This window comes from Quercus robur, chromosome 9 (genome assembly GCF_932294415.1).
Source record: "Quercus robur chromosome 9, dhQueRobu3.1, whole genome shotgun sequence".
NCBI lineage: Eukaryota > Viridiplantae > Streptophyta > Magnoliopsida > Fagales > Fagaceae > Quercus > Quercus robur.
In genome coordinates this window covers 44,272,535-44,285,458 of record NC_065542.1, presented here as the reverse complement: position 1 = coordinate 44,285,458, position 12,924 = coordinate 44,272,535, and the positions used below count along the sequence as shown (strand labels likewise).

The 12,924-nt window shown below is 30.4% G+C and overlaps 2 protein-coding genes across 2 annotated transcripts; both read left to right on the top strand.

Moving 5' to 3' along the window:
* The first annotated feature begins 9,651 nt into the window (after positions 1-9,651).
* On the top strand, positions 9,652-10,860 carry LOC126701077 (transcription termination factor MTERF15, mitochondrial-like). The gene has a single exon (XM_050399216.1). It carries the CDS (start codon positions 9,652-9,654, stop codon positions 10,858-10,860), a length of 1,209 nt encoding a protein of 402 aa, XP_050255173.1.
* An 82-nt stretch (positions 10,861-10,942) lies between these two features.
* Positions 10,943-12,287, top strand: LOC126701076 (xyloglucan galactosyltransferase MUR3; the record flags this gene model as incomplete). Its single annotated transcript, XM_050399215.1, is given in 5 exon segments — positions 10,943-11,012; positions 11,015-11,344; positions 11,347-11,527; positions 11,529-11,671; positions 11,674-12,287. Coding segments are annotated over 5 exon segments (903 nt in total), but the record flags the coding sequence as incomplete, so codon positions are not given.
* Between the last annotated feature and the right edge of the window lie 637 nt (positions 12,288-12,924).

Here is a 12,924-nt window from a genome sequence, read left to right as displayed (position 1 = left end):
TGAAAATTTTTATTGGTTTACATTATTTTAACAACGTAAACTTACATTGTAGACACACAAAATGTATACAACGTTTCTAAGTTCAGGTATAATCTGTTTGTTTTTGGACGTTATTGAAAGGACTAGAAAATTTCCTTGAAGAAGGCATCTTTGGAGATAGTGTAATGACTTTGCGCTAAACTACCAACTTTGTCTCAAAAGTGATTCTCAAAAACAAAAACAAAAAAACAAAACCTATTGTTCTCTAAAGTTTGTGAAATGTGCGCTTTCGTCCATATGAAATTTAAAAAGGGTTTTTATAGAGTCCATTTGAAAACTTTTATAAGTTTACATTATATTAGAAATGTAAACTTACATTATAGACACACAAAATGTATACAATGTTTTAAAATTCAGGTTTAATCTGTTTGTTTTTTGGACATTATTGAAAGGACTAGAAAATTTCCTTGTAGAAGACATCTTTGGAGATAGTGTAGTGACTTTGTGCTAAACTACCAACTTTGTCTCAAAAGTGATTCTCAAAAACAAAAACAAAACCTATTGTTCTCTAAAGTTTGTGAGATGTGCGCTTTCGTCCATTTGAAATTTAAAAAGGGCTTTTATAGAGTCCATTTGAAAATTTTTATTGGTTTACATTATTTTAACAACGTAAACTTACATTGTAGACACACAAAATGTATACAACGTTTCTAAGTTCAGGTATAATCTGTTTGTTTTTGGACGTTATTGAAAGGACTAGAAAATTTCCTTGAAGAAGGCATCTTTGGAGATAGTGTAATGACTTTGCGCTAAACTACCAACTTTGTCTCAAAAGTGATTCTCAAAAACAAAAACAAAAAAACAAAACCTATTGTTCTCTAAAGTTTGTGAAATGTGCGCTTTCGTCCATATGAAATTTAAAAAGGGTTTTTATAGAGTCCATTTGAAAACTTTTATAAGTTTACATTATATTAGAAATGTAAACTTACATTATAGACACACAAAATGTATACAATGTTTTAAAATTCAGGTTTAATCTGTTTGTTTTTGGACATTATTGAAAGGACTAGAAAATTTCCTTGTAGAAGACATCTTTGGAGATAGTGTAGTGACTTTGTGCTAAACTACCAACTTTGTCTCAAAAGTGATTCTCAAAAACAAAAACAAAACCTATTGTTCTCTAAAGTTTGTGAAATGTGCGCTTTCGTCCATTTGAAATTTAAAAAGGGCTTTTATAGAGTCCATTTGAAAATTTTTATTGGTTTACATTATTTTAACAACGTAAACTTACATTGTAGACACACAAAATGTATACAACGTTTCTAAGTTCAGGTATAATCTGTTTGTTTTTGGACGTTATTGAAAGGACTAGAAAATTTCCTTGAAGAAGGCATCTTTGGAGATAGTGTAATGACTTTGCGCTAAACTACCAACTTTGTCTCAAAAGTGATTCTCAAAAACAAAAACAAAAAAACAAAACCTATTGTTCTCTAAAGTTTGTGAAATGTGCGCTTTCGTCCATATGAAATTTAAAAAGGGTTTTTATAGAGTCCATTTGAAAACTTTTATAAGTTTACATTATATTAGAAATGTAAACTTACATTATAGACACACAAAATGTATACAATGTTTTAAAATTCAGGTTTAATCTGTTTGTTTTTGGACATTATTGAAAGGACTAGAAAATTTCCTTGTAGAAGACATCTTTGGAGATAGTGTAGTGACTTTGTGCTAAACTACCAACTTTGTCTCAAAAGTGATTCTCAAAAACAAAAACAAAAAATATTGTTCTCTAAAGTTTGTGAAATGTGCGCTTTCGTCCATTTGAAATTTAAAAAGGGCTTTTATAGAGTCCATTTGAAAATTTTTATTGGTTTACATTATTTTAACAACGTAAACTTACATTGTAGACACACAAAATGTATACAACGTTTCTAAGTTCAGGTATAATCTGTTTGTTTTTGGACGTTATTGAAAGGACTAGAAAATTTCCTTGAAGAAGGCATCTTTGGAGATAGTGTAATGACTTTGCGCTAAACTACCAACTTTGTCTCAAAAGTGATTCTCAAAAACAAAAACAAAAAAACAAAACCTATTGTTCTCTAAAGTTTGTGAAATGTGCGCTTTCGTCCATATGAAATTTAAAAAGGGTTTTTATAGAGTCCATTTGAAAACTTTTATAAGTTTACATTATATTAGAAATGTAAACTTACATTATAGACACACAAAATGTATACAATGTTTTAAAATTCAGGTTTAATCTGTTTGTTTTTGGACATTATTGAAAGGACTAGAAAATTTCCTTGTAGAAGACATCTTTGGAGATAGTGTAGTGACTTTGTGCTAAACTACCAACTTTGTCTCAAAAGTGATTCTCAGAAACAAAAACAAAGAAACAAAACCTATTGTTCTCTAAAGTTTGTGAGATGTGCGCTTTCGTCCATTTGAAATTTAAAAAGGGCTTTTATAGAGTCAATTTGAAAATTTTTATTGGTTTACATTATTTTAACAACGTAAACTTACATTGTAGACACACAAAATGTATACAACGTTTCTAAGTTCAGGTATAATCTGTTTGTTTTTGGACGTTATTGAAAGGACTAAAAAATTTCCTTGAAGAAGGCATCTTTGGAGATAGTGTAATGACTTTGCGCTAAACTACCAACTTTGTCTCAAAAGTGATTCTCAAAAACAAAAACAAAAAAACAAAACCTATTGTTCTCTAAAATTTGTGAAATGTGCGCTTTCGTCCATATGAAATTTAAAAAGGGCTTTTATAGAGTCCATTTGACAACTTTTATAAGTTTACATTATATTAGAAATGTAAACTTACATTATAAACAAACAAAATGTATACAATGTTTTAAAATTCAGGTTTAATCTGTTTGTTTTTGGACATTATTGAAAGGACTAGAAAATTTCCTTGTAGAAGACATCTTTGGAGATAGTGTAGTGACTTTGTGCTAAACTACCAACTTTGTCTCAAAAGTGATTCTCAAAAACAAAAACAAAACCTATTGTTCTCTAAAGTTTGTGAGATGTGCGCTTTCGTCCATTTGAAATTTAAAAAGGGCTTTTATAGAGTCCATTTGAAAATTTTTATTGGTTTACATTATTTTAACAACGTAAACTTACATTGTAGACACACAAAATGTATACAACGTTTCTAAGTTCAGGTATAATCTGTTTGTTTTTGGACGTTATTGAAAGGACTAGAAAATTTCCTTGAAGAAGGCATCTTTGGAGATAGTGTAATGACTTTGCGCTAAACTACCAACTTTGTCTCAAAAGTGATTCTCAAAAACAAAAACAAAAAAACAAAACCTATTGTTCTCTAAAGTTTGTGAAATGTGCGCTTTCGTCCATATGAAATTTAAAAAGGGTTTTTATAGAGTCCATTTGAAAACTTTTATAAGTTTACATTATATTAGAAATGTAAACTTACATTATAGACACACAAAATGTATACAATGTTTTAAAATTCAGGTTTAATCTGTTTGTTTTTGGACATTATTGAAAGGACTAGAAAATTTCCTTGTAGAAGACATCTTTGGAGATAGTGTAGTGACTTTGTGCTAAACTACCAACTTTGTCTCAAAAGTGATTCTCAAAAACAAAAACAAAACCTATTGTTCTCTAAAGTTTGTGAAATGTGCGCTTTCGTCCATTTGAAATTTAAAAAGGGCTTTTATAGAGTCCATTTGAAAATTTTTATTGGTTTACATTATTTTAACAACGTAAACTTACATTGTAGACACACAAAATGTATACAACGTTTCTAAGTTCAGGTATAATCTGTTTGTTTTTGGACGTTATTGAAAGGACTAGAAAATTTCCTTGAAGAAGGCATCTTTGGAGATAGTGTAATGACTTTGCGCTAAACTACCAACTTTGTCTCAAAAGTGATTCTCAAAAACAAAAACAAAAAAACAAAACCTATTGTTCTCTAAAGTTTGTGAAATGTGCGCTTTCGTCCATATGAAATTTAAAAAGGGTTTTTATAGAGTCCATTTGAAAACTTTTATAAGTTTACATTATATTAGAAATGTAAACTTACATTATAGACACACAAAATGTATACAATGTTTTAAAATTCAGGTTTAATCTGTTTGTTTTTGGACATTATTGAAAGGACTAGAAAATTTCCTTGTAGAAGACATCTTTGGAGATAGTGTAGTGACTTTGTGCTAAACTACCAACTTTGTCTCAAAAGTGATTCTCAAAAACAAAAACAAAAAATATTGTTCTCTAAAGTTTGTGAAATGTGCGCTTTTGTCCATTTGAAATTTAAAAAGGGCTTTTATAGAGTCCATTTGAAAATTTTTATTGGTTTACATTATTTTAACAACGTAAACTTACATTGTAGACACACAAAATGTATACAACGTTTCTAAGTTCAGGTATAATCTGTTTGTTTTTGGACGTTATTGAAAGGACTAGAAAATTTCCTTGAAGAAGGCATCTTTGGAGATAGTGTAATGACTTTGCGCTAAACTACCAACTTTGTCTCAAAAGTGATTCTCAAAAACAAAAACAAAAAAACAAAACCTATTGTTCTCTAAAGTTTGTGAAATGTGCGCTTTCGTCCATATGAAATTTAAAAAGGGTTTTTATAGAGTCCATTTGAAAACTTTTATAAGTTTACATTATATTAGAAATGTAAACTTACATTATAGACACACAAAATGTATACAATGTTTTAAAATTCAGGTTTAATCTGTTTGTTTTTGGACATTATTGAAAGGACTAGAAAATTTCCTTGTAGAAGACATCTTTGGAGATAGTGTAGTGACTTTGTGCTAAACTACCAACTTTGTCTCAAAAGTGATTCTCAAAAACAAAAACAAAACCTATTGTTCTCTAAAGTTTGTGAAATGTGCGCTTTCGTCCATTTGAAATTTAAAAAGGGCTTTTATAGAGTCCATTTGAAAATTTTTATTGGTTTACATTATTTTAACAACGTAAACTTACATTGTAGACACACAAAATGTATACAACGTTTCTAAGTTCAGGTATAATCTGTTTGTTTTTGGACGTTATTGAAAGGACTAGAAAATTTCCTTGAAGAAGGCATCTTTGGAGATAGTGTAATGACTTTGCGCTAAACTACCAACTTTGTCTCAAAAGTGATTCTCAAAAACAAAAACAAAAAAACAAAACCTATTGTTCTCTAAAGTTTGTGAAATGTGCGCTTTCGTCCATATGAAATTTAAAAAGGGTTTTTATAGAGTCCATTTGAAAACTTTTATAAGTTTACATTATATTAGAAATGTAAACTTACATTATAGACACACAAAATGTATACAATGTTTTAAAATTCAGGTTTAATCTGTTTGTTTTTGGACATTATTGAAAGGACTAGAAAATTTCCTTGTAGAAGACATCTTTGGAGATAGTGTAGTGACTTTGTGCTAAACTACCAACTTTGTCTCAAAAGTGATTCTCAAAAAAAAAAAAAAAAAACCTATTGTTCTCTAAAGTTTGCGAAATAGGCGCTTTCGCCCATTTGAAATTTAAGAAGGGCTTTATAGTATCCATTTGAAATTTTAAAAGGACTTTATAGGTATTATATTTGCAATATAAACTTACATCGCAGGCACACAAAATGTGTACAATGCTTCTAAATTCATGTCTAGTCTATTTGTCTTTGGACATCATTGAGAGGACTGGAAAGTTTTCTTGAAGAAAGCATCTTTGGAGATTAGTGATTTAGTGTAGAGTGGCTATTCTATCATGTTGGTTGTAATGTTGTTTGCAAACTAAATGATATCCCACGTGATGCGCAAACTACTTTACAATTTCATTTGAAATCATTTTTATATATATTAAAATCTACATATAATACTTAATACTTATTTTGTTGTATAATATTTATGTTTGTCCGCAATATTGTTAAATACTTTGAAACTTGATTTTTTTTTAATTCATAATTTATTTTAAAAAAATTGTTTAACATTGTAAGATTATAATATATTATAATATTTACCATTAAAAGTATATTTTATTTTTCAAACTGATTAAATGATTTTGAAATCAACAAATAAGAATTCAAAATATAAAATACTTTTATATCCTAAAATTACATAGATTTAAGCAACCTACCAAACACTTTCTCAATCACTTTATTCTCACAACCAAATATGGAGACCTTGATCATAAACACCCAATTAATTATCTCAATGGAATTAAGGCAATCATTTGTAAGTGTCAACATAAAGAGAACGTGATTAAACAAAGAGAAATTTACTAAAAACACATTCATTTATCAAAATTCAATTGGCTTTAGTTGGGCTTTTGTGTCCTTTAAAAAAAAGTGAAAAATAATTTTAAGTCACCATCGATTTTTGTTTTTACCACTATGGCTACATACAAAGAAATCTACAAATTATGAATTCTAACACAAAATTTATTATTAAAAAAAAAAAAAAAAACTTCATAAATAATCAATTAGAATGTTTTTTTTCTTTAGTTCTAAAATAAAATACATTTATAATTTTCTCAAACCAAAATCTCAAACACCCAAATACTCCAAGCGAATCATAACCTTCACAAAATCTACAATGTCTAACTTCAACATCAAAACCGTAAGCTACCGTCATTGAATAAAAAACCCAAGCTCCTTTTCTTGTTTATAGCCTACTCATACGGGTTATAATCAAATGATACTGTAATGTTGGAGTTATGTAGGTGTCATTGAAAGGTTGAAACTAAATTGACATCATTTTTTTCTAAGTGTATTTGAGATAGGATGATATGAAAGGCTATGGACATGTGTATAAAAAAAAGTAAAAGTAAAAATGATGAATGGAAATGCAAAGAGTTTTTTGTGTGTGTGAGAGATGGAAGGTCTTGAAACATTGAATGAAATGAAATAAATAGTAGTCTTAAAACATTGAATACAAAATGTAACAAAAATTAGTCTTGAAACATTTGAGCCAAAGGAAATAAAGAGTTTCTACTTTTAAATTTGTTCTTATCTTTAATATGACTTAAGGGTATCTCAATTCTTTTCATAGAATGCGCCACAAGGCAGAACCTTATACTCTCTCGCATAGGATCTCTGCTTTTATATATATATATATATATATATATAAATATTTATATTTATATTGATGTGTACAATATTATACACATTTTGTGTGTCTATAATATAAGTCTACATTATTAATACAATGTAAACTAAGAATTTTTCATTTCAAAAATAAGTGTTATATTTCCTTTTAACTACTATTAATCTTCATGTCTACATTACTAATGAAGCAATGACATGACAACCTTTTAAATGATGTGACAATTCTTTGTTATTAAGAATTAAACTCTTACTAGTCGAATGAGAAACCAATATAATATTCTCTAAACCAAATACAATTAAATTAGTTATGCTATTTTGTTCTAATTCTCAATTTTATTTATTTATTTATTAATATTCATTAATAAACTATGGATCATATACAAAATAATTTTAATGACCATTGATAATTAAATACTGAGTAAGCCTACAGAATTCACAAAATGTTTAACAAAATATTATGTAGCTTGCCATTTTACACATATGTACCCCTAAAATATGACCTCTAATTTAAGTCATGGTCTAATACCAAGACATATCAAACTTTTTGAAAATTATTGTTTAACAAATTGGGACAAGATCCCCTCTCATTGAATCCTCCAATTCTCTTTAAGTTTTATTTAGATGTAAGACATGTGATATTTAAAAAATTAAATGAACGTGTCGCATATTTGGCTAATTGGAGAGAACTCTCTCAAATTCAAACTCAATTCCCAAGGTCTCTAAACTTATATTATCCCTCATTATTTTTTCTCTTTCTTATAGTAATATTTATAGAATAATAATTTTATATTTTTAGTTAATTGTATTTATACAAATATAAGTATAAAATACAAAGGATACTGAACAGTCCACCACTTTTGAAGATAACAATTAACATTAGTTGCGAAATTTATGTAACAAGTTATTTCATTGTTTTAAGATTAAATTATTTGATACTCAAATACACATGGATTGAGAATTGCAAATGATAGACAAATGATAAAATGATAAAATTATTTTTATAAATTTTTTATTTAATTTATAAGGTCATCAAAAGCCCATTAAAAAAGCTCATGGGTAGCTCATTAAAAGAGAATTAGGCCCAGTCCTATAGTCTAACCTACTAAAGATAAAATGGGTATTGTTCAAGGGTGAAGTCATGAGTTGGGGTTTTCCATCATTGACCTATAAATATTGAAGCTTAAAAATAAATAATAAATAAAATTAAAAATTAAAAATAAAGAAGTAAAAATGAAATAGCTCGTGCCCATTGTAAACCCTTACCTTTTTTCTTTTTTTTTAATACAAGATAGAAATTCTACTCTAGCCTAATCTAAGTGTATATGTGTGTGAAAGCTCCCTACTGAAGACTTGAACCCCGGTCCTTGTCCCCCACATCCTACAAGCACTTATACTTGTGGAGTAACCATCGCATCAAGGGTGTGCGGTGGTGAAATGCTCTTTTTTCAAATGGGTGATATTGTGTCACCATCAAAAAGACCTTTGGTAAAAATTTTGTGGGGAGGTTTGGGGAGTTGGAGGAGGGAAATGAAAAAAATAAAATAACTCTAGCTAAAATACTAACTTAGCCTCTAAACTTAACTAAAAGTTTGTTTTTCGACTCTAAACTTTAAAAAATTTGTGTTTTGTCCTTAAATTATTGAAAAATTCATCTTTCGTTCATAAATTATTGGAAATGTTTTACTTTTTGCCCTTAAACTTTAAGAATTATCTTTTTTTCCTGCCTAAACTATAGAAAAAAGTTTTTTTTCTTCCCCATCCCCATTTTTGTCTCTAAATTATTTTAAAAATTGTTTACAAGGTTTATGAATGAAAAACAAATTTTTGGTAAAGTTTAAAGACCAAAATAGGATTTTACTTAAAAAATCATATATAATTGTGGGTGTTAAACATAGAGTCTATCTCAAAAAAAAAAAAAAAATGTGATATTAAAAATTGAGAAGTGCTACGTCCATAACATTTTCACAACAAATTTTAATTGGCAAGTTAATACAGGTTTTTAATTTGAATTCACAACTGAAATTACTTTCTTACCCACTAATAATAGCAAGTAATAAACTGGCACATAAAATTTGTTATGAAAATATTGTGAACATAAATATAGCATTTCTCTTAAAATTTTGAACTAAAATTTTAGAGAACTCTAACTCTACGTGGGTGTTACAGTGTTAGAATTCAAATGAAAAATGTAACAGCAATATTCATAAATCCAATATTATTGGACAAACATGTAAAACTTGAATTAAAATTTTGGAAAAATTGTAACACTAATTCATTTTAGGAAAATTATAACATTTTTTTTTTTTTTTTTTTTGAGAATGAGGAAAATTATAACATTAAACCTTAAAGGCTGGCAGATAGATTATAGCTTCACTGTAACCCAAAGATTTTTTTGTCCCTACATAACTTGACCGAAGGTGGCCAACAAATAGAATAGCAGAAGATATCAAAACGGTACACCTGGGCAGAAAGGAGGGTCTAGAGTGAAAGAGAACCCCAAAGGCAGCGAGCACCTGAGATTTTCAGCATCTTGCTCATGTTCACAGCTGAGATTCTCTTTTATAAAGTGAGTAATTTCTTTCATTTCAGCACAGCTTAATATGTTTAATTTTCTCTATAAAGCTATCATCCATGGAACTAGTTGTACGATTAGAGGCAAAGCCCATCAGAACTTGTATACTTTAGAAACCCACGAAGCATTATTAGTTAGATGCATTTCAATTTCAAGCACTTCAAATTCAAACCAACACTCATTCACACTCTCATACCTCATAAAATCATGTGGGTTCTCATTGGAAGCTGCTGTTTCAGCCTCTAAATATGTTAATTTCGAAAACCCAGATAAAGCAGACTTAGTCGTTAGCTTTTTCAAGAAACATGGTTACTCACAATCTCAAATCTCAAAAATCATCACTGGACACCCTCCAGTTCTGGTATCTGATCCTCACAAGACCCTTTTGCCCAAATTGCTGTTTTTTCAATCCAAAGGCTTTACAAGCTCTGACATTGCTACAGTCTTGTGTGGACAACCACAAATATTGAAACGGAGCTTGAAAAACCACATAATCCCTTCTTTTGATTTCCTTACGAATTGGCTTGGAACTGTTCAGAACAGTAGCATAGCTATTAAACGTTGTCCGGCTATTTTAATCACGAAACTTGATACTTGTGTGGTTCATAATGTCAATCTTCTGCGAGAAAATGGAGTTCCTGAATCGAATATACGGGCCTTACTTAAACAGAATCCTAGAGTTATTGTGTCATATCGATTGAAAGAAATTTTAGAGAAAGTAAAGGAAATAGGATTCAATCCTTTGAAGTTTCGTTTCGTTCATGCTGTTTATGCGATGGTGGGAGTGAATAAATCCAAATGGGAGAGGAAGATAAAAGCTTATAAGAGGTGGGGTTTGTCTGAGGAAGAGATTCTCTTAGCATTTAGAACGAGCCCCCACTGTATTCTAGCATCTGAGGATAAGATCACGCGGATAATGGATTTTTTAGTCAACAAGATGGGTCTGGAGGCTTCCCTTATTGTCAAACGCCCAGAACTCGTTTCTAATAGCTTGGAAAAGCGACTTATTCCTAGGGCTTCGGTCATTGAAGTTTTGCTATCAAAAGGTTTGGTGGTGAAGAAGAATATATACTTTCCTACAATTTTTCAGTCTTCAGAGAAGTCATTCCTGCAGAAGTTCGTGACACCATATAGGGAGGAAGTGTCTGACCTGTTGAAGCTATACAAGGAAAAATTGGATCTTTCAAAAATGACTACAAAACAAAATATGTATCGGTCAAGGAGCGGGATGAAATAATTATAGGCTATAGCTCACATTATGAATCAATTTTCCCTTGTTTTGAGTTACTTTATCCGATAGAATCCATTGATATTAATCCTTGGGTAACAGACTTCTGTTCTTGCCTTCTGCAAAGAATATGTCCATGCTTGTGGTTGAATCTAATCCATGGATTCTACTGATTTTGGTATTCCATATCCCACATACTTACATTTGGCAAAGGACTTTGAAGTGTTCATTTGGCAAGACCGGATGAGGAAATTAGAAAGGAAGTGGCTCTTCTCCTTTGTTGGTGCCTTGAGTCCTGCCAATGCCAAGTCAATTAGAGAGCAATTTGTTAATCAATGCAAGAACTCCAATGGCTGCAAGCTGTTGGAATGTGATTTTGGGGAGAGAAAGTGTCATTCTCCAAGCAGGATATGCAGATCATACTGAGCTCCTCTTTTCTGCCTGCAACCTCAGGCTGAATCATACGCTAGAAGATCAGCTTTTAAGTCTTGTCTCCATGTTAGCTGGTTTCTTATCTGTCTTCTTCAACACAATAGACTTAGCCTCTTCCAAGGAATTATACAAAGTATTCGGTGTTCATTCCAAAGGATTGCATCCGTAAGAGGAATGTTAGCATAGAGTAAAGGCTTCTTCAAATTTCTCTTGAGCAGGTAAAAATCATGAGGGAGGAGGTTATGTCTTATTCCATGGCTGGTGTATGCAGATCCTCACTCTAAATTGGAGACTCTTATAGATGCATAATGCATTTGATGTTTCTGTACAACAGTCATTGACAAAATTACCAAGCTGAGGAGGGACGTCATTGAATGTCATACAGATGGTATTTTATTGAGGAGAAAAGTTGGAAATATGCTCTGTTGGAAGGGGGGCAGCATGAAGTGGGGCCTCATTGGTGGGATCCTTTCCTTTTGAAGCCATATAATGGCAATGAGGGTTCTAGTGATGCATCTGCACAAGCTACAAAAAATTCATGGAAGAATGAGTGGAGATCTCAATCATGAAAGAGGTAATGATCTGTCAATATAATTACGGTAATGTCTAAAGCACAGAGAATGCAGCTTAGAAGAACACTGCCCACCTAGTCAGGAAGATTACCGGTATGAACCCTTCTCAGGGCTTGTCATGAACCCATTGTAGAGCTTATCGTCAAGTTTATCAGCCCATATCCTTGTTTAGGACCAAAACAAAGACATAGTCACTGCTTATATGTTTTTTTATAGGACATTTACTTTTTGCAATTTCGAATCTGTTTGTGATACTTTGTAAAGCTGAGGTTTCATCATATTATCAACTTTATGTTAATTTCCCATCAATGCATACAGTAAATAGTAAGGAGTGATTAATGATCATTTCAAAGTTTTAATATAGGGATTTAGAGGTTTGATTGTAACTTTACCCGGATGCAATAATCTTAGCCTAAATTACACCACTACGTATTTCATCCTTGAAATTTTGTTTGAAGTTTTATTTTTGTAAGTTGTGGTCTCAATTCTGAAATTTTAGAAAATATTGCTTTCAGTCTTCGGTCCATCTGTAATTCAAGAAATTTAATAGATATCAGACAAAGTATTGATATAGCATATTAAAACACAGATGTGACCTGAAATAAATTAACTGCAGATGAATGCAAAGACAAGTTTGATGCATTTAAATTTTTTAGTGAGAAAATTCTAACCTTCTCAATTTGAGGGATGCAAGTTATTTGTGTTACGATACTTTACTACTCCAGCATATATATATTGTCTAGTTTATGATGAGTTTTGACACTACTTCATGTTGTATACATAGGTATATACATGAATATGTTGTAATAATGATATTTGAGTTTGCAAAATATTGTTTCATAAAGTCAATAAAGTGAAAATTCAAGTTTTGGAATTTTCTAAGTGAAAATTTGAAATTTAGTATTTTCGATCGGTTGAAACTTTTGCTCGATCAATCGAAATGGTAAGGAAATCTATCCTGGAGTCTCTGGATAATTCAATCGTTATTCGATTCTTGTTCAATTGCTCGAAAAGAGCATTCGATCAACTGAAAGTAACTCTCAACCAATCGAAACTCGTAAAACTGAGT

Bases quoted from the DNA above. Each gene is read 5' to 3' on its own strand.
- LOC126701077 (XM_050399216.1), top strand. From the start codon at position 9,652: ATGTTTAATTTTCTCTATAAAGCTATCATCCATGGAACTAGTTGTACG.